The 22,260-nt window shown below is 44.8% G+C and overlaps 2 protein-coding genes and 1 pseudogene across 5 annotated transcripts in view; all 3 read right to left on the bottom strand.

Annotated features, from left to right (window-relative positions):
* The window catches only part of LOC124516700 (protocadherin gamma-C5), a 79,992-nt gene that overhangs the window by 18,467 nt on the left and 39,265 nt on the right, over positions 1-22,260 (bottom strand). Inside the window, exon 1 of one of the 4 annotated variants that reach the window (XM_047086104.1) lies at positions 15,445-15,629. The exons of 1 other annotated variant lie outside the window; for it this stretch is intronic. In XM_047086104.1, coding sequence (XP_046942060.1) covers positions 15,445-15,474 — 30 coding nt within the window. In that variant the 5' untranslated portion in view covers positions 15,475-15,629. Of the gene's footprint in view, positions 1-279; positions 2,740-13,044; positions 15,308-15,444; positions 15,630-22,260 lie in introns of those variants that run through there. 2 more of the 4 variants (XM_047086103.1, XM_047086101.1) reach the window with 2 other exon arrangements.
* On the bottom strand, positions 4,223-6,778 carry LOC124516236 (protocadherin gamma-C4). Its single transcript, XM_047085852.1, has one exon. It carries the CDS (start codon positions 6,776-6,778, stop codon positions 4,223-4,225), a length of 2,556 nt encoding a protein of 851 aa, XP_046941808.1.
* Positions 15,547-22,260, bottom strand: part of LOC124515475 (protocadherin gamma-A12-like) — a 31,756-nt pseudogene continuing 25,042 nt past the window's right edge.

The raw sequence follows: 22,260 nt of genomic DNA, 5'->3' as shown, positions 1-22,260 counted from the left end.
GAGTGAGGGCAGCAGGGACTGGTCTTACTTCCCCTCACCTATAATCACCACCACCTCCTGGTGCTCAGAGTCCTATCCCCACATAGGCATTCCACACAATCAGTCCAAATGGTCCCAACAATCAGGTGGAGTGCAGGCAACACTGAGCTCCATCCTCCACTCCCACACCCCCACCCCCTCCCGAGAGGAATGGACATAAATTCAAAGTCCCTTTTGTGGATGGGCTGCTTCTCCATTGCAGGCCACAGGGGTTGTCCTGGGCAGTGTTGAGCCCCTCACCTGGCTCCGCTCCCGCAGCGTATTAGAGCGGGACGGGAAGGCATCAGGCTCCAGCACCAGCGCTGAGGGCTGCTGGACACTGAGGGGCCTTAGAAAAGTGAAGTCACTGCCATCCGAGGCTGGTGAAAAGCACGTCCTGTAGCAGTGGCTCTGTGAGTCTGTGGGCCGCAGTGTCACCTCCATGTACTTGAGTGTGCCGTCTGAGCTCACCTGCAGGTTGGGACTGGACTGCTTATAGAAGTCCCGAGAGGGCGAGTCCTGGTGCCTGCAGCACTGGCCCCCACCCCCATCCTCATCTGTGTGCCCCCGAAGGCATTTAGCTGACAGAAAGGTGAAGGTGACTAAGGATAAGAGACTGATGGCTGCAAGAGCCACAATGAGGTAAAGGGTAAGGTCTGAACGCTCAGGAGGGAGTGTGAGGAAATCGTTGGATTTGGGCATTTCCTCAGGGTCCTCATCCTCCAGAACCAGCAACACTGTGGCTGTAGAGGAGAGAGAAGGGTCACCATTGTCCCTCACCAGGACCACAACCTGCTGGGTGTTAGAGTCATCCTCCCGTAAGGCCCGGGCTGTGCGCACCTCCCCAGTATGTGCAGACACCAGGAACAGTCCTGGAGCTGTAGACTGTGGCAACAGTGAATAGGAGAGCCATGCATTATGGCCAGCATCAGCATCCACAGCTGTCACTTTGGTGACCAAGGAGCCAGGAGGAGCAGAGCGAGGGAGACGTTGGGGGACTGAGAGTTCCCAGCCGGGTCTTGGGTGCAGCACCGCTGGTGCATTATCATTCTGATCCAGGACAAACACATGCAGAGATGTGTTCGAGTGCAATGGGGGAGAGCCAGAGTCTCGCACACCCACCATGATGTGCATCATTTGCAACAATTCGTAGTCAAAGGTGCGCTGGGCAAAGACCCGCCCATCCTCAGGGTTGACATATACAAAGGAGGAAGCTGGGGCTCCCTGAATCTGATTCCCTACAATGGAGTAGGTGAGATGGGCATTATCCCCAGTGTCTGGGTCTGAGGCAGCCACAGTGCAAAGAAGGGAACCTGGAGGCCGGTTTTCAGGGATGTAAGCAGTATAGAGCTGTTGAGAAAAGTAGGGTGCATTGTCATTAACATCTGAAATGTTGAGCCGGATGGTGAGATGTGCATGCAGGGGAGGTGAACCTGCATCACTAGCAAGTAGCTCAATGACATAGTGGGATGTGGTCTCCCGGTCCAAAGGCTGGCTGGTTAGCAGTGAGTAGTGGTTCTCAGAAGGCTTAATCTGAAATGGCAGGTCCGGGGAGATATCAAGGCTCACTTCACCATTTCTCCCCGAGTCTCGGTCCCGCACATTAAACAAGCCCACTACTGTGCCCACTGGTGTGCTCTCCAGGATAGGGTTGACCAGAGAGGCTAGCAGTACCTCTGGGGCATTGTCATTGGCATCTTCCACATCCACCTGAATCATGCAGTGGCCTTCCATAGCTGGCTGTCCCTGGTCACGGGCTCTTGCGTGAATTTCATAGAAACTTGACTCCTCAAAGTCTATGGGACCCAACACATGGATTGCTCCACTGCTAGGGTCTAGGCCAAAGATGTTACGCACCACTTCTGATGTATGGTCTCCAAAAGAATAGTCTAGTTGGCCATTGGTGCCCTCGTCCGGATCAGTGGCATTGAGGCGGAGCAGCAGTGTACCCATGGGTGCATTTTCTGGGAGCCCCACACGTAGAACTGAGGACTGGAAAGTCGGAGCATTATCATTAATGTCCAATACAATGACAGAGATAAGGGTCGTCCCTGAGCGGGCTGGGATACCCCCATCCACAGCAGTAAGCACCAGCTGATGTCTTGCCTGGGCTTCACGGTCCAGCTGCTGCTCCAGCACCAGCTCTGGGAATAGCTTCCCATCTTTTAGGGTCTTCACATTCAGAAAGAAATGGCTGCTGGGGCTTAGAGTGTAGAAGCTCACAGTATTGGTGCCCACGTCCGGATCCTGGGCACTATCCAGTGGGAATCGGGCCCCAAGCGCAGCTGATTCTGAGATGCGTATCTCTCGCTCAGAGGTGGCAAAGCCAGGAGAGTTGTCATTGAGATCCAGGATCTCTACCTCTACGCGGATTAGTTCCAGGGGGTGTTCAGTCACCACCTGTATTGGCAGCAGGCAGCTTGTACTGGCTCCACATAGGCTCTCTCGGTCAATCTTTTGATTCACTACCAGAGCACCACTCATCAAGCTCAGGGAAAAAAAGTGTCCATTCTCCTCAGACCCCAACCGCAGTCGGCGGCTCAACAGATCTGTCACCTTTAAGCCTAGATCCTGAGCAACATTCCCCACCAGCGTCCCCGGCTCAGACTCCTCCACCACTGAGTAACGAAGCTGCCCGGACACCCAGCCCCAGCAGCACAACGACAACATGCACAGCACTTGCCATTTCCCAGCGAGCTGTGGGGGTGTCTTGGGCCCCATGACCCAGAGGTCCCTTCCTGGACACTGACTCTGTGCTGTCCTGTCTCCAAGGCAGACCCAGGTCTTGGAATGTAGCAGCTGAAATCTCTTATGTCTCCTTCCAGCCTCTTAAAAACTGCTCCGAGGTATGTCTGCCTGCAGCAGTTCTTCTTAGTCACCAAATGGCGGGGGTGGGTGGGGGGGGAGGGGAACTGAATCTGAGTGGAGCTGGGGAACAGGAGGAGGAGAGGTGGGCAGGAAGAGCAGATCCCCCACCTCTGCTCTGAGTCTGATTGGCCAAAAAGTCTGTCTGCTCTCAACCAATTATGAAGTCCCCTCAGTCCTGGAAACCTTAGGAACAGGCAAATCTGTGTCAATGAAGCCTCCTACCTCCCCACTCATTTCATGCTGCAGGTTGATTCAGCCCCCTTGGCAGCAAAGTTTGACAGCTCAGATGGTTCTCAACAGGGAAGACAAAGTGGTACAAAACTTCTCAGTGTTCTGTCCCAGCAACTTCCCTCAGGACTTTAGAAGTTTCCACTACTTTGTTAAACCAACAAAATTTTGTCCTTCCAGGGGAGGCAAACCCATGTGAACCCCCCCCCCGACGCCATTCTGCCAAACATGGCTGAGGTGAGAGAAACCATTTGTTAGGATCCTGTAAAGCCTTGCTCTGACTCTCCATCAATGCTTTGAGGAATCTCAATGTCAGCTGATGGTTACAGGATTCAGCTTTTATGAGATCCCCGACTTGAGCTATGGAATGAGCATAACAGCTTTTAGTAGGGGGAACATTCCTGGAACTGATCCAGGTCACCCAGGAGAGTGAGTAGAAACCAGGCGTTGTCTCTAGAATTTATGGTTGCACCAATTCAAAAGTCTACTTAAAGACTTCCAGAGTGGCTGCCTCTGAGTTCCTCAGCTGTAAACCAGTTTTCTGACATGAAGTGATTTTACTCACATGTTGCTTCCCCCCCCCAAAGAAGTAATGCTCCCCTGCCCCCAATTCTTTTGCATCTAGCTCAAATCTCAGTGGGAACCTGAATGGGATTCCTGAAGACTTGGACTAAAAGATCTCTGCTTGCATCCTGATGCCTCCCTACTACCCCTTCAGCTCTCCCCTCTTTGTGCTCTCTGCTGTTTCAAGCAGCGAGTTCTCTCTATAGTGGGTTAGGAGGTACTTAATATTGTGGGGCAAATACAGCAGTCACCCTAGATTCGTTGGGAAATGGTAACCTAGAGTTAAGGTAGTCCAGAACCTGCCCCCCTCATTGAGGAAGAGAAAGCAACCTCTTGGGTTTAGGTGACTGCCTGATACACCCTACCCCTGTACAGGATAGCCTTCTATGCTCCACATTCTGGCACCATGCTTCCACAATACCCTGGCTCTCGATCATTACCTTCATTTCTTACCTTCAGGTACATAATCCACCTCAAGTACTAATCTGTGACAACTTCCTGGTTATTCACAAAATACTTTGAAAGCACACCATCTACAACATAGTTACCACTCACTATGGGCTCTTGCAGAGAGACCAACAGTCCCAGGGACATGACCCAGCCATATGCTTGGATCAGAGTAACTCTCAAGCACTGGCTGAGCCTGCAAAGGTCTCACCTCTAGCCCATACAGAAGATCAGAGGGTGGGCAGCTTGGGCGAACAGGCTCCCCTGCCATAGGTGCACTGGGTGACTTCACCATCATGAAGCTATCGCTCCGAGTGGGTGCAGAAGCCAAGGGTGTACAGCCATGAGAGTGGCCGCCCACATCAACAAACTTGATAGGATCATCTGACCCTAGCTGGATTCGCAGGATCCCATTGGAAGGAGGAAGCCCCTCCCTCCTTCGAGATCGGGTGAGACAGGCACAGGTGCCAGCAGGAAAGCAGGTCACTCCACAGGCAGCCCCACGCAAACACTTAGACAGTAGTGCAACGAATGAGCCAAAGGAGACAAAGCAAATTGCCACTAGTGATACAGCCAAATAGAGGGTCAGGCGGGATTCTCCTTCCCTTGGAGCTGAAGATTCTCGAAGATCGGGGACAACTGGATGAGTATCTTCCTCCAAGGACACCAGTAGAGTAACAGAGGTAGAGAGTGGTGGACTACCACTATCCTTTACTACAATGACCAGCTTCTGTGGTGGGAGATCAGCTGGGATTGGAACTGCCGTCCGAACCTCCCCAGCATAGCGAGAGACAGCAAACAGGCTGGGGTCTGGGGCCTCCAGGAGCTGATAGGAAACCCAAGCATTGTAACCTGAATCCAAGTCCACAGCAGTCACCTTTGTGACTAGATGGCCAGCACCAACTGATGGAGGCAGAGCTTGCGGACATAAAGAACCAGGCCGGGCCCTAGGACGCAGCACAGCTGGGGCATTGTCATTGAGGTCCAGCACAAACAGACGAACTGTCACAGTGCTACTAAGAGGTGGGTTGCCCCGATCCCGGGCCTGCACCTCAAATTGCAATGTCTGTGTTTGTTCATAGTCAAAGGATCGAGTAGCATGAACAGCTCCTGTTTGGGGGTTCAGAGAGATGAAAGAAGAAGCTGACACATCTCGATTTCTGGGCTCCAGGAGAGAATAGGAGATGAGTGCATTCAAGCCAGAGTCTGGATCAGAGGCCGCAAGGGAACAAAGCAGGTCCCCTGGGCGATTGTTCTCAGGAACAAACACCTCATGTGACCTCTGGAAGAAAGAGGGTGGGTTATCATTCACATCTGAAATATTGAGGAAAATACTCCTCTGGGTACTCAGGGGAGGATTCCCAGCATCGGAAGCAGTGACCATGATGTCATAGCTGGATTTGGCCTCTCGGTCCAAGGGCCCAGAAGTCACCAAGGAGAACTGGTTCCTGAAGGCAGACTTGAGGGCAAATGGCAAGTGGTCAGGAATACGGAGGCTCACGTCTCCATTTGACCCTGAGTCAGGGTCCTGCACACTGATGAGTGCCACTACAGTGCCAGGTTCTGCGCTCTCTGGAAGAGTCCCAAGCTCTGAGGTCACTGTGATGTGGGGGGCATTGTCATTTACATCTAGGAGATCCACCCGAAGGCTGCAATGTTGCTCCATGGCTGGAGAACCCCCATCGCGAGCCCGAATATCAAATTCATAGTAATTCTCACTCTCAAAGTCTAGGGGCCCCTGAAGGGTAAGCTTTCCAGTAGTAGGGTGAAGGCTAAAGAGGTTTCTCACACGATCAGGGGTGTGACCACTGAAAGAAAAGGTGACGTTACCACTGGGACCCAGGTCTGGGTCAGAGGCATTGAGCTGGATGAGCAGCATGCCGGCAGGAGCACTCTCCAACACACTAATCCTGTAGCTGGATTGCTGGAAGGCTGGGGCGTTGTCATTCACGTCCAGCACTGATACCCGGAGCTCTGCAGTGCCAGATCTCGGGGGGTTCCCTCCATCCACAGCAGTCAGCACCAGGCGGTAGTCTGATTGCTTCTCTCGATCCAAAGGCTTCTCCAGGAGCAGCTCTGGGACCAGGCTGCCGTCGCTGCGCTTCTTGACATCCAGTGCAAAGTGTTCATTGGAGCTTAGTCTATAGCTGCTGATAGAATTGCTCCCCACATCTGCATCCTGAGCCTTTTCCAAGGGGAAACGCTGTCCTGGAGGAGCTGCCTCCCCAATTTCCAAGTCTAGCTGCTGCCGAGGAAATCGGGGGGCGTGATCATTCACATCCACAATCTCTACCTCCGCTCGGTACATTTCCAAAGGCCCTTCAGTTACAAACTCCAGGGGCACGATGCAGCTGGCACTGAGTCCACACAGTGCCTCTCGATCAATTGGATTCTTGATGAGCAGGGCTCCACTGTCCAAATCCACACGGAAGTGTCTTTGGTTCACCTCTCCAGCAACCTGCAGCCTACGAGCTGACAGAGTCTCTGTATCCAGCAAGAAATCTTGGGCGACATTCCCTACAAAAGTCCCTTCTTGTGACTCCTCTGGGACCGGGTAGCGGATCTGCCCACAAACGTAACCCAGGTGGCAAATGAGGAACAAAAGGGTGGCCCCCCAGCAGATTTCTACCCAGCTTCCCACCTTGCGGAGCATTGCTGCTTCCCGTTAGTCCTCTACCTGGTCCTGGGAAGCAGAAGAAGCCGACCCGCCCCAAACGGCAACAGCAGCTGGAGACACCTATCTCTCTTCGTGGCGCCAGCTCTGGCGCGGCTGGGCCGGCACCGCAAGGGTTACAGGCCGTTTTTGCTGGTGGCGGGGTAGATTTGTCTGCCTTCCACCACCCGATTGGCAGACAGCAGCTCCTAGGTTCAGCCAATAGGCTGAGCAGAGAACATCCCAATAGCAGCAGGGTTAATGCGTCGCAGCATTGGAGGACAAAAAAAAAAAAAAAAAAAAAAAACCCAAAAAACAAAACAAAAGAAAAAAACCTATCTTTTTGCCTTCCTCCCACTCAACAGCATTTCCTTCTATAGGTTTATTACCTCTAATGAGAGGCAAACAACATGTATGTATGTTCTTTTTTTCCGCCAAACACATCAACTTCCCCCGCCCCTTTTCGGCGGGGAAAACAGACAGCCAAAGCCCTAGCAACCTGCAGCCCATAGAGGAGTAGCCATTTGAGACTGGTCACTTTGTTCAAGCCAGTGTTGTCATCCACCAATATTTGAAATGGGTAGTTTATGCCTCAGTCTGATTGTATTGGAGCAACAGCGAATTAGAAGCAGTGCCATATATTCAAAACTCTGCCCCTCTGCAGATTATTCAGAAACATATCCATCTCTTTGCAGACAAGACTTACACATTAATGTAACCAATTAAATTTATGCAGTGCACGTTTCTTTTGGAACAGGAGGTGTAGCAGACACAAAATCTCTCTTATTCAGGCACTAGCTAGTGATACACTGAATTACCATTCATTGATTTCCAGGACAGTATAGAAGGAGATGAGCAAGGTGGAGGGAGTCAGGAGAGGGAGATGTTCCAAATCAGTAAAGAATCAGTGTGTATGGGAGGCGCTAAGGACTAGATCTCATTGCTTGGCAGAATGCTAATGTTCACAGATTTAATAGCTTCCTTGAATGACTGAGATCAGCCACTAATAGCACTGTGCCCACAAATCCCCTTTATTTGACACCATGGTATGCTTGATTTGTTGTTAATTACCAACAGAGACAGTTTCAAAAGAGCAAGCTTTTTACTTGGCCCCTGGGGGCCTCTTGGAGCTGGAGACTTTATCTCACTCTTCTTCAACCCTGATCTAGACCCTCCCAGGAGCCTGGCTACCACCTTAAACATACACACACAAACACACAGTTGAGAAACACAGATCATCTCACACTGTAGTTACCTGCAAACTATAATCTGAGTGACAAACACACCAGAGCAGAAAGAGAAAAAGTCCAGCCTGATGTCAACATAGGTTGACATCTGAAGCCTCACCTAGGTTACCACTGGGTGTGAAAACCGGGAGCAAAACCAAGGGTTCTAATCCCTCTCCAGATTTTTCCAAACCCTTAAGCCTCAAGAATATCCTTTTGACTATCCTCTTGAGGCCAACAACCTACATTCTGGTCTCAAAGAGAGGGATCTGAATTTGTGTGTGTGTGTGTGTGTGTGTGTGTGTGTGTGTGTGTGTTTTAACCAAAAAACAGCTAACTCTCCTCTCATAGGAATGGTGGAAGTATAAATCAGTCTGACCTACCAGGTATTTTGGGCAGGATTCACTATCACAGTGAATGATACCACCATCAACCCAGTACCTCCATCAGAACAGGGGAGGGACAGGCAGAGCCATCCTTGACTCATTTCTCTCCCTGACTCCCTCAATCATGTCAATTAAAAAGTCCTGATGATTATACTATAGTCAACACCTTCCACCTATACTGCCACTGTGGTGGTTCAAGCATTTATCAATCTTCTCCTCAGATATTTTAACAGGCTTCTAACTGTTCTCTTTGTCTCCAGTAGCAATATCCCCAAACTATTTTACTTATGGGTGCCAGGATAATCTCTCTTGAGGACATCATACATAGGGGTTTAAAGTTCTGCAGTGACTATCATGAATACAGAACGAAGCCTAAAAGTAACTCAAGATCTAACTCCTGCCTACTTGCCTCACTTTATCTCTTGCCAAGACTGTTAAACAAACATACTTTAAGGTTCAGCAATAATTAAGTATCATTATCCATATGCATGAAATTTCCTGCAAAGGCCCTTCCTGCCTCCCTTTTCCCTTTACTATTTAATAAACTACTACTTACTGAGAAACTTAACAGAAGACCATGGGGGAGAGGAAGAGGGAAAAAAAAGAGGTTAGAGAGGGAGGGAGCCAAAACATAAGAGTCTCTTAAAAACTGTAAACAAGGGGCGCCTGGGTGGCGCAGTCGGTTAAGCGTCTGACTTCAGCCAGGTCACGATCTCGCGGTCCGTGAGTTCGAGCCCCTCGTCAGGCTCTGGGCTGATGGCTCAGAGCCTGGAGCCTGTTTCCGATTCTGTGTCTCCCTCTCTCTCTGACCCTCCCCCCGTTCATGCTCTGTCTCTCTCTGTCCCAAAAATAAATAAACGTTGAAAAAAAAAAAACTGAAAACAAACTGAAGGTTGATGAGGGATGGGAGGGAGGGGAGGGTGGGTGATAGACATTGAGGAGGGCACCTGTTGGGATGAGCACCGGGTGTTGTATGGAAACCAATTTGACAAATTTCGTATTTAAAAAAAAAAAAGAGATTTACCTTTAAAAAAAATTAAAAAAATAAACTACTCCTTAACTTTTACTTCTCAGCTCAATAATCACCACCTCTATAAAATCTTCCTGATTTCCTCAGGCTGGCTTATGGGTTTCTTTCCCTTTGCTCTGGTTGCTTCTTGTATTATGCAGATCTTCACGGTCATTTTTTTTTTGCATGTGTTTCCCATGGTACTACTCTATATACCATAATGACAGGAAATGTGTCTTTTCATCTTTTACAGTGTCTGCATATAGGAATACTCACTAAATGGTGAATTACTGATATTATCATTTATTAGTTCAACAAATACTTACTGAATACTTGTACTTCACAAAAATATTTTATATTCAGCATGCTTTATATGCACTGCTTTTAACTTACACAACAATTTTGAAAGAAGTCATCTGTATTTTATAGATGAGGAAACTGGGGTTCAGAGAGGTTAAGAGATGTGTGTGAAGCTAAACAACTAATACATGCAGTACTAGAACTCCCCCCACTCCCATACCTGGTTTGTCTGAGAAAAAAGACTCTCTTTCTATAATATCTTTTTTTTAAAGCCATTTGTTTTAAATTTCTTTCTTTATTTATTTTTTTGAGAGAGAGAGAGTAGGGGGGAGGCAGAGAGAGAGGAAAAGAGAGTGTCCCAAGCAGGCTCAACATTGACAGTCCGGAGCCCAACTCAGGGCTCTGATCCCACAACCCTGGGATCATGACCTGACCCCAAACCAGGAGTCTGATACTTAACTGATTTTGCCACCCAGGCACCCCTCTATAACATCTTAAATGATTTTTCTACTAGTTTGTAATCTGTATGATCATAAACTAGCCCTTTCCTGATACCTTTCATATTTAAGAACTAGACCTCTTATAGGTCTCCATATTTGCAAGTTCACACCAAAAGAGGCACACAGTCAATTACTAGCACTGGAATATCATAAAGCCTTAATCCCATATCCCTGACTTGATCCTTTTATGCCAGGTTTGTGATTCTCCCATTCTACAGTTTAAAAACAGCTTTAATGAGATACAGTTCACATACTATACAATTCATCCATTTAAAATGCATAATTCAGGGTGCCTGGGTGGCTCAGTAGCTTAAGCATTGGACTTTGGCTCAGATCATGATCTCGCGGTTCTGTGCTGACAGCTTGGAGCCTGGAGCCTGCCTTGGATTCTGTATCTCCCTCTTTCTGCCTGCCCCTCCCTCCCTCTCTCCCAAAAATAATAAACATTAAAAAATAAAATGAACAATTTAATGCTTTTAGTATACGTGAATATACTAAAAGGATACAACCGTCACCACAATCTAATTATAGAATCTTTTTGTCACTCCCCAGAGAGGTTCCATACCCACTGTCCAGCTTTTTTTTTTTTTTAATGCTTCTTTTTTGAGAGAGAGACACAGACCGTGGCGGGGCCGAGGGGGGGGTGGCGCAGAGAGAGAGGGAGACAGAGAATCCAAAGCAGGCTCCTGGCTCTGAACTGTCAGAACAGAGTCCGACACGAGGCTCAAACCCACGAACCGCAAGATCATGACCTGAGTGGAAGTCAGATGCTTAACTGAGTAAGCCACCCAGGTGCCCCATGTGCTAGTGGTTTAGGAAGATTATCTCTTTAGATGACTGAAGGATCCTCTTATGTCTTCCCTATGTTGCTCTTCTAGAGCTATTCTATATAATACATATGTATTTTATTTATTTATTTGAGTATACTTGACACACAATGTTAATTTCAGGTGTACAACAAAGTAATTCAATGAGTTTATAGAGCTATTTTATGTAATATCTTAAGGTTGAGAAATGACAGGATTTTCTAAGTTCAGCCTGGCCCAATAAGCCTGGTTCTTTGAATGCCAGAATAACACTTTGCTTCATAAATATGTTAATTGAAAGACTGGTACATTCTAGGGCAGAAGTTTTCAAACTTGTCTGCACATTAGAATCACTTGGGGACCTTCAAAAAATACTGAGCCCTGTGTCCCAAGAGATTGTGCTTTAATTGATCTGGGATGTGGCCTGGGCTTCAGAATTTTTAAGGGGTCCCCAGGTAATTCTAGTGTGCAACCAAGTTTGAGAACACTGTTCTAGGGAAAATGCCAGTTGATTCCCAGTCTGACTTCCAGTCTGACAGCTGCTTCTCTCTGGCTTTCATCTTTTCTTAGCCTTTCCATTTATGCCTCTACTTTGTCATTTCTGGCCATCTCCAGATTTTCTTATTTCAAGGTGTGCTTAAGATTTTGGATGGGTAAAGAATAAAAATAATAATAGTAATAGACAAGATTTTTTTTTAACACTTATGATATACCAGGTTCTGAGATTACCTTAGCCAAGAACTCACAGCTGATAAGTGGTGAAGCCCTATTTGTCTAACTGCCAAATCCAAGGTTAATAACAATAATACACTTATTAGTAATAAAATAACAGTGACTCTCCCACAACCAGAAGTGTGTATAGGTTTCACTAAAGACACAGGCTTTACAGTTTACCTGCACACCAGCCTGAATAAATGAAAGCTTTACCTTTCTCAAGATACAAATTTACCTACATTTTATACTGTGTGTATACTTAAAAAAATAATGCTGGACGAATGGGGAATAATGCTAGGGTACAAAAGAACTTTCAATTTGTACTATATGTTCTTTTGGACTGTCTGGATTTACTTTCAAAATAAATGATTACTTTTACTTTTATAATTAATGGTGATTATGTCTTTAGATTTGGGGATTATTGTTAGCTTTAATTTTTTTAGTACTTTTCTCTATTTCCCAAGTTTTTTATATTACACATGCATTACCATTATAACATAAAAATATTTTGTAGGTAATGTACACGTTATTTCCAGCAGTGTACTTGAAATAAAAGTTAAAGGATGCCTAGAATTTTATTTACTTATTTTTTAAATGTTTATTTATTTTTGAGAGAGAGACAGAGTGTGAATGGGGGAGGGGCAAAGAGAGAGGGACACAGAATCCAAAGCAGGCTCCAGGCTCTGAGCTGTCAGCACAGAGCCTGACGTGGGGCTTCAATCCACAAACCTCAAGATCATAACCTGAGCCAAAGCTGGAGCTTAACCGACTGAGCCACCCAGGCACCCTGAATTTTATTTAACTGAAAATCACCTGAGAATGAGGTACAGGATCTGCCTGCATAGACAAAGGAAAATTATCAGCGGACCATTAGTTTTAATGCAGATGTTGCAATCAAAACAAAGACAGACAAATGAGGTGGTTGTTGTATTCCTAGCATCTGCCACTTGTTAGAGGTATCTAGCAGCTCAGCTTGCTGTCATTGCAAATGACACCAAACTAAGCTCTGAGGGCTGAGATCTTGGGTTATAATTTAATGGCCTCTTAGCAAGATTGGTTAGTTGTGATGGCAAGTGAGTGCTGAAGGTGTGAATTGGGGCCACACAGGAGTCAGTTAATTCTACACCATGTGGGACCACAAACCACACTCTAGCCACGCCATCCCCTTCACAAACGCATGATGTTTGATCTACACAGGGCAAGGTGAAAAAGTAGATGCATCATTAGGAAAACATCTTCATCACTAAAACAACAGCTCCATCCCTTTCTGAACATGGTCCAGGCATCAAAAAGCATTAATATCATTCTGGGATGCTAACCCTTACCTGTCCTGGAGGGGAGCTCTCTGCACCCAACACTTGCCTATAGAACACTGGATCACAGCTCCGCAGTGTGTTCTGGCGGCTGGCCAGTGGGCTGGCAGCACCAGGTTTCTTCAACAGTGGGTCGCTGCGGCGTGAGTCGGTGGTGAGGTACACCTGATGGTAAAGGTGCGGTGGCATCAGACCTCCCCGCACAGCGTCTGCATGCAGAGAGGACCCTGGTGTTCGGTACAGGGAGCTCACAGGAGCTCTGTACAGATCCCTCGACTGTTTCCACTTGTAAACTTTGAATATGATCACTCCCAATACTGTGACTGCAAACCCCACAGAAACCAGGATTAGAGAGAGGAGTAGATAAAAGGTGAGATTTTTATTCTGCTCCCGAGGGGCAGAGCCAGAGGGGAATTCAGCCCGGGCTTCAGGAGATTCCTCGGTTACTGACACAGTCAGGGTTGCCGTGGTGGACAGTGATGGCTCCCCATTGTCTTTGATCAAGACCATAAGAGTCTGCCTGGGCACATCTGTGTCCTGAACTGGGCGGGAAGTGCTGACTTGACCCGTGTGAAGCCCCACAGCAAAAAGGCTCTGGTTGGAAGCTCCTAAGAGGCTGTAGGAGAGCCAGGCATTGTGCCCGGCATCCGGGTCCCAGCCTACCACCCGAGTGACCACATAGCCAGCAGCGGTACCTCTGGGCAGCATCTCCATTGAGCTCCGGCCAGGCCGGGGGTATAAGACCTGGGGGGCATTGTCATTGCGATCAGTGACAAATATGTTCACACTAATGTTGGTGGTCAGGACTGGAGTGCCCCCATCGCTGACATGAACTGTTATTTCAAATTCTCGCCGATCTTCATAGTCCAGGGGCACTACAGATGACACGATGCCAGTGTCACGATTTATCGTGAAATAGTGGCCCACTAGCCCAGTTTCAGCTTCTTGTTCCAAGAGAAAGAAGGAAAGGCGAGCATTCTGCGGGGCATCAGGGTCCCAGACACTTAGATTTAGTATTGGAACCCCGGGGATGTTATTTTCCTCAACATAAACATCATAGGAGGACTGGGAAGACTGTGGAGGGTTGTCATTGATGTCAGACACTCGTACCTGCACGATTGTAAGGGCTGAGAGGGAAGGAGTTCCAGCATCTCGAGCAGTGATGCTGAGGTTGTATTCTGGGACAGTCTCACGATCCAGGGCTGCGCTGGTTTTCAAAGTAAAGTAATTCTTGAGGGAAGAAGTAAGGCTAAAGGGGAGACCTGGTGGCACCTCGCAAGACACCAATCCGTTCTCCCCAGCATCCAGATCAATCACACTGAGCAAAGCAATGACAGTTCCAAGAGGGGCATCCTCGGGAACTGGGCTGTACACAGAGGTGACTGTAATCTCTGGGGCATTGTCATTCACGTCCACAACCTCTACCAAAACTTTGCAATGTGCTCCTTCGGGATTGGCGCCTTTGTCTTTGGCCTGTATGTAAATCTCGTGGAGTTTTGTGTCTTCAAAGTCGAGGCGACCTCTGATTGTCAGCACCCCACTTACAAGGTCTAAGGAGAATAGGTCTCGCACACCGGCGCGGTTGTGGCTGCCAAAAGAGTAAATGATTTCACCATTGGGGCCTTCATCCAGATCAGTTGCATGGACTCGCACCACGACAGTACCCGGCGGCGCATCCTCCAGGACTCGCGCACGGTATAAAGACTGATTGAAGGCGGGTGCATTGTCATTCGCGTCCAGCACGGTGATGCGAATGGGAAGGGTGGCGGAGCGAGCCGGGGTGCCTCCATCCAAAGCCGTCAGCACCACCTGGAGACTTGGCTCTCGCTCCCAATCAAGGGCGCGCTCCAGCACCAACTCCGCGTACTTGGTGCCGTCCTCTCGCGTCTGAACGCGAAGCGCAAAGTACTCATTTAGGCTCAGCTCATAGGTTTGTAAAGAGTTGCTTCCTACATCGGGATCATGCGCGCTCTCCAGCGGAAAGCGCGTGCCTGGCGCCACGGCCTCGCTAATCTCCAATTTCATTTCCCGGGTAGGGAATGTGGGATTGTTGTCATTGATATCCTGGATCACCACTTCCGCCCTTAACAGCTCTAGTGGGGTCTCCACCACCAGCTCCAGAGTTACAGTGCAGGAAGGCACTGTCCCACAAAGCTCCTCCCGATCCAGGCGGTCATTCACGAACATCTCTCCAGTCTCCCGATTCACCTCAAAGAATCTTCGGCTAGCTCCAGACAACACCCGTAGCCTGCGTGCTGACAGGCTGCTGAGATCCAAACCAAGGTCCGTGACCACGTTGCCCACCACAAAACCTTTCTCTCTTTCCTCCAGAATCTCATAGCGAACGACGGCAGAAGCCTTGTGCAAGGCACCAAGCAGAAACAAAACTCCCACTACTCTCCCGATGCTTACCAGTCCGCTCCTCCAGGCCTCTGGGACCATCTCACTCAAAGGCAGTTCCTCTCAGCGGAGTCCAGATCTTTCCGGCTTTTTCGCTGAGAAACTTTCAGCGGGTTAGCGCTTCAGCGCTAGGCACGGAGTCGGACATGGCTTTCTCGATGCCGTTGATTTGCTCACCGGCTGTTCAGTCTCTGCCTCATCCCGGGGCACCGAGAGGGGACGGGCCAGGGCCAGATCTCCAGCGTCTTCATTGGCCGACAGCGGCACGCAGAGTCCCAGCCAATAACTGCACGAAGAATGCGCTAGCGCCGGGCTCTCTGAGCGGGACAAACGCTACCGCCAGGAACTTCACTTTCCTTTTGCTTCTTTCCTGAGTTTAAGGCCAAAGGACCTTGGCAGTTATCTGTACATCAGCAACCTACCCTGGCCTGAAAAGTCAACTGCAGAGCCATGAAGATGGCTGTTTTGTAGGTTTTCAAACCAAACCAAGGCCTATTACACATTTTTTTAAACCGCTGTCTGTAATCGCAAGAAGAGAGGGTCAAACAAACCCAGAATGACACAACACCGTCTGGAAAAACACAAATATGGTTTGTTGGAGGGCTGCATAGAGCCTATCCAGTTTGACTCTACATGCAAGGGAGCATTTATCATTTCTGTGGAAATGTTAATAATTTCAGCGTTCTCTCTTACCAAATAAGACCGTACAATTCTCTGTTTCTCAGTAAAGAGAATCAATAGGAACCACTATCTGGTTTAACAGTTTTATGTAATTCAAAATTTAGATTTCTTTTAAAACTGGATGTTGTTTAGTTCTCATTTCTTAAGAACCAGGGAGCAATGTGACAACTCCCTACCCCATCTTTCCTAACAAACATAATCTCAATCATAAAGCATAATTTCAAATGCTTCCCTTTACATGGCCAATCCACTTCCCAAGATCTTGTATTAATATGCCACAAAGAGAAGTTGCATTGCTAAAGAAGGATAATACCCATTCCCCCCTCAAAAAGAAAAAAATCTAAGCCTGTTTATCACCTGGGACCTTTATAAAATGACTAAGATATAGCAGCAACGCTCCATAAACTCTTTAGAGAAATACACAGCCTTTAACCCAAAAAATAAAGAGCCTTGAAGAGTTTTCTACATTTAGGATTAAAACTCATGAAACAAACCAAATAGCACTTATTAGGATAATGAATAAGAGAGTCAGGTATGAAATAAGTCAGAGATAACACATCCCTGGGCAAGAAACTACCCTAAAAGTGTTTCTGAGTTCCCACCCTATTAAATGAATACAGCAGGTAAAATGTCTGGCATACAGTAAGCCCAAATTACCCCATTAAATACGAGATGCCAAGTTTTAGAACCTCATACTGTTTCTGTATACTTGTCTTGGACATCACTTTGAGTGCATATAAACCTTTCTGAAGTGTAACTGAACCCTGAAAGGGATAGGCAGACATATTAGATAGGTAGATAAGAAGTATACAGTATAGAGGGTATTTACTGAAGAGATAAAAACCATATTTGACCTGATTCTCCATGTCCTCAAAACTTTCTCTCTTAAAACCCTTAGTTTTAAATAGTTTTACAACAGACCAGACCACTAAGAAGGTTGACAGGCATTCAAAGACAGAATATATTCCATAGAATATATTTAGAAGACAGAATATGGCCTAGTCACTTGCTACTCAAGTATAAGCCAAGAACCAATGGCATAGGCATCACCTAGGAGCTTGTTAGAAATGCAGAAATGCAGAAATTCTCTACCTTGACTAAATTATAATTTAACAAAATACCTGTGTGATTTGAATGTGCCTTAGGGTTTGAGAAACACTGATTTGCAGTTTCTTCAGAGATAGACTGATTTACCATTTTTCTCATTCACAATAACTTAATTACAACATGGCTTTTGAAAACTGGTTTTTAAAAGTTGAAATGGTTTTCCCATTTATAATAAGGCCCATAGTTAATTCTTAAGATTTCTTCAGAAGCCAGCAGAATCCTCTTGGATCCATGCTCCACAGTGGCCAAAAGATCTTCTTACAATTTTAATTAGATGATACAATTATCCAGCTGAAAACTCCTCAGCAGCATCTCACTACTCTTGAAATAAAATTCCAAATCCTTTGCACAGTATGCAAATTCTCATGCCTTCTCCTTCTCTAAATACTCCATTATATAATATAGTCATCAGCCAAGCTTTTTTGTGCCCCAAGGCTTTTAGAAAGACTACTCCTCTCTTAGGAAAGCTGCTTACCCTTCCCTCCCTTTGCTTCACTAATTTCTACAACTCTTTCAGGACTCACTTTAAATGTTATTTCACGATAGAGGTCTTCCATTAGACCCCAGTTAAAACCAGGATTCTTTGTTATGTGCTCTTAGAGCACCTTATATTTTCCTTTGTTGAGTCTAGCACAATTTAATATTTTAGAATTATGTTTTGTTTAAGTATAATGTCTGCTTCTTCCACTACAGAAGAAGCTGTAGGAGGTCAGAGACTATGCCTGTTTTGATGATCATTTATATCCCTGGCACCTAGCACAGTAGGCACTTAAATGCTTCCCCCTCCCCCCCCCCACTTTATTAAAGTATAATTGATAAATATAATTGTATAAGTTTAAGGTGTAAACATGATAATTTACTATATTGTGAAATAATTAGCACAATATAGTTAACATATCCATTACCCCTGTTTATTACCGTTGTACGTGTGTGTGTCCACATATGTGGTGAGAATGATTAAGATATCCTCTGTCAGCAAATTTCAAGAATATACTACAGTACTGTTAACTAGAGTCACCTTTCTGTATACTAGAGTCCTAGAACATATTCATCTTTAAGTGAAAGTTTGTACCTTTTGACCAAATCTCTCTACATTTAATGCTTATTAATATAGCAATCTTCGGGGCGCCTGGGTGGCTCAGTCGGTTAAGCGTCCGACTCCAGCTCAGGTCATGATCTCATGGTCCGTGAGTTCGAGCCCCGTGTCGGGCTCTGTGCTTACAGCTCAGAGCCTGGAGCCTGCTTCAGATTCTGTGTCTCCCTCTCTCTCTGACCCTCCCCCGTTCATGCTCTCTCTCTGTCTCAAAAATAAACATTAAAAAATATATATAGCAATCTTCATGCCAATGGCCTACTAATCATGAAATGCACCAAGGATTACATATGGTCAATTATATGCATCCACTTTCCCTAGAAGTAAGCATTTTTGGAAGATACAGTCACTCTTTCAAGCTACCAGTGGGCCTAATGAAACTATTTGGTAACCTAATGACTTGAATAATTTGCTAAAGAGCCAAATAAGGTGCGGTAATACAACTCACGCAAGAAAAAAAAAACAAACAGGATGCCTTGCTGTGCCACCTATATTAAGGGGAAATGAAAGCAGCAGTGCTAAAGGGTCAACACAATTTTCCAGTCTCTTTCCTCTTTCCTTTCTGTTCTATAATTTCAAGAGAGCCTCTGATCAATGAGATACAACAAAAATAATTTTAAAATAGAAAGTGATTATGTTATAGTTGTGAAGAGTGAAGGCTTAGTGTCAAAAAGACTTGAGTTCCAATACTGGATATTACACTTAGTAACTATGTAACCATGAAGCTCTTATTTTTCACTTCTCTTTCAGTTTGTTTATCTGTAAAATGGGAATAATAACAGCACTCCTTGACATAACCACAGGCATCTCAATCTGTTAATATTTTAACAGCTTTATATTTACCATAGCGTTCATCTAGACATCTAGATCATCTAGACAATGATTTTCAGTAATTTATAGTTATGCAACCAACATCACAATCCAGTTTTAGTATATTCCCATCACCCCCAAATGCCCTAATCCTGTCTGCAATCAATTCTTGCTCCTACTCCCAGCCTCAGGCAACCACTGACTCAAAAATTCCCAAGTCAGGGCACCTGGGTGTGTAGAGCATGCAATTCTTGATCTCGGAGGTGTGAGCTTCAGCCCATGTTGGGTGCAGAGATTACTTGAAAATAAGATCTTTAAAAAAAAAATTCCCAAGTCATTCTTAACATCTTTTTCTACATTCCCACATTAATTACCAGTACATGCCAATGTTTACTACCTCCAAAATGTATTCTGAATCTATCAAATTACTTTCCCTTTCTACTGCCACTACCTGAGTCAAATACCTTAAATATCATTATGATTGGCTACTTAATTTTTAAGGCCAATGAAAAATGAAAATGGGAGCTTCCTTATTTAAAACTTAAGAATGGCAAGATAGTAAGAGCAGAGAATTAGCCCAAATGCAGGGCCCTCCTAAAAAGGGGGCCCATGTGATCGCACAGATTACATGCTCATGAAGCTGCCCTTGCCTGGCACAGAGGAAGGTCTCCATAAATATGTCCTAATATCATTTTTAAATACTGGGTAACTACCTAATATTATTCATTCTCAGAGGATCAGTAATATCAGAAAATCTTGCTCATGAAACTGTTAAAAAATGTATTACCCCCTTAAAATTCTAAATATCATCTAGTAATCTTTCAATTTAATGTAATTTGACTATTTGAAGAACATTCTGAGGTCAAAGGTCAAAGGTCAAATTAAGGGAGCATGTGAAGAGAACTGGTATAAAAACAGATAACCGATAGGTTAATCAAACATGTATCATAATTTAGACAGGTGGGTGATTCAAGGATTTGGTGAATAAGCTGAAGAGTTTAGCCTTAATATTTATCTCAAGTTTATTTATGTGAAAAAATATTCTGCATACTTTGATTTGAAAAGATCTATAAATCTTAAGTTTTATAAAACCTCCATTCTATCTCCCCTCAGACAAGAAGAAATGATCTCGCCAAAGTATTTTAAAACTACAATGATAATCAGTGATTTTTGAGATCAAAAGTTTAAGAAAAAAAGATTTACCTCTTTTCCCATTTGAGTGCTATTCTCTTCTAGTCTTGATCGCATTAGTACTCTTATTGTTTAATAGATCATAAACTCAAATGTGCCAGGAAACTACCCGCAAAAATTATCAATAGCCCACTTGAAAATCTTCCAAGACACCTAAATTCTCCTTAGAGAGAATCTGTTCAATTTTTCCCCAGCACACTATTACATTTTTACCTAAATTATTATCAGTTCTCACCAAATGGGTAGCCTTGTGTGATTGAGCTGTTTTTTTCTAAATGAAGTAATTTGCTTCAAAATATATTAACTTTGAGTGAGAAAGAAGTGTGGCTTTCTGATCTTTAAGCCTTCTATCAATACAGAAGTTTAGTATACAATAAAGATACTATCTCAAAATACTGAGACAAAGATGAAGGTTTTTTAAAAAACACTTATTTTATTTTTGAGACAGAGAGAGAACGTGAGCAGGGAAGGGACAGACAGAGTAGGAGACACAGAATCCAAAGCAGGTTCCAGTCTCCGAGCTGTCAGCACAGAGCCCAATGCGAGGCTCGAACTCACGAATGGGGAGATCATGACACGAGCTGAAGTCAGATGCCCAACGGACTAAGCCACCCAGGTGCCCCAAAGATGAAAGTGTTTAATAAACAGTACTGAGACAACTGGACAGCCGTTTGAAAAAAAAAAATTAGATCCATTACTCAGTACACACAAGAATAAAACCCATACAGATCAGGAATCTAAATGTAAAAACCAAAAAATCATACAAGTATTAGAAGAAAATGGATGAATTTTCTATAACCTCAGTGTGGGGCAAGAGTTTCTAACTATGACTCAAAACCTAAATGCAATTTAAGAAAAGACTAATTAATTTCATTACATAAAAATAAAAAGGAAAAAAGACTGCAATGCAAAAAATACCCTAGACAAAACTGAAAGGCAAATGACATACTGGGAAAAAAATATTTGTAACTTATATCTTGGGCAAAAGGCTAATATCTCTAAATATATAAATAACTTTAAAATTTTAGGACAAGACACTAAAAAATCATACAGAAAAATGAACATAAGACATGAACAATTTTTAAAAGAGATAAACAGGCTCTTAAACATGTAAAAAGGGGCATGTGGGTGGCTCAGTGGGTTGGGCATCTGACTCTTGATTTCAAGTCAGGTCATGATCTCACAGTTCATGAGTTTGAGCCCTGCGTCAAGCTCTGTGCTGACAGTGTGAAGTCTGCTTGGGATTCTCTGTCTCCCTCTCTCTCTGCCCCTCCCTCTCAAAACCCACTCCCTCTCCCTCTCTCAAAAATAAATAAAACTTTTGTAAAAATGTGAAAAGATCCTTAAATTCAATCAGAATGAAAGAAACTCTAATCAAAACTACTCTGAGATTTTTTAAATGATCAGATTGGCAAAAATTAAAAATCTTGATGACATACTCTGTTGTGGAGGTTGTGGGAAAATAAGCATCCTCATCTACTGGTAGGAAAGCAAAAGAGTACAACCTATATGGAGGAAAACAGTTATATCTAACAAACCTACATATGCATTTACCCTATGGCCCAGTAATCACACTTTTAGGAATTTACCCTGAATATACACTTCAAAAATTCTTAAAATACATATGTACCAGATTATTCATTACAGAATTATTTTTAAATAATTTGTAAATGCAAAAAGATTAGAAACTACCTAAACTGCATACTAGAGATTGGTTGAACATACTATGATATGTACACATATAATGGAGTTTTAGAAAACTATAAAAAATGACCTCTATAAATTCATATAGAATGATTTACAGGATATAGCATGTTAGTACAAAAACCAAAGTGAAAATTTTTGTTTCTGATCATGTGAAACTAGCCATATCATTATAAAAAACTTAGACACTGATGAAAATATGTGGAAAAATGCTTTCAGACATTGGCTTAAAAGGAGTGGAA

This window comes from Lynx rufus, unplaced genomic scaffold, assembly GCF_022079265.1.
Source record: "Lynx rufus isolate CCGP_SWC_20201006 ecotype Redwood Valley unplaced genomic scaffold, mLynRuf1.p SCAF_1, whole genome shotgun sequence".
NCBI lineage: Eukaryota > Metazoa > Chordata > Mammalia > Carnivora > Felidae > Lynx > Lynx rufus.
This window is presented reverse-complemented; position numbering and strand designations above follow the sequence as displayed.

Coding starts and splice junctions, on each gene's coding strand:
- LOC124516236 (XM_047085852.1), bottom strand. CDS start 6,778: ATGCTCCGCAAGGTGGGAAGCTGGGTAGAAATCTGCTGGGGGGCCACC.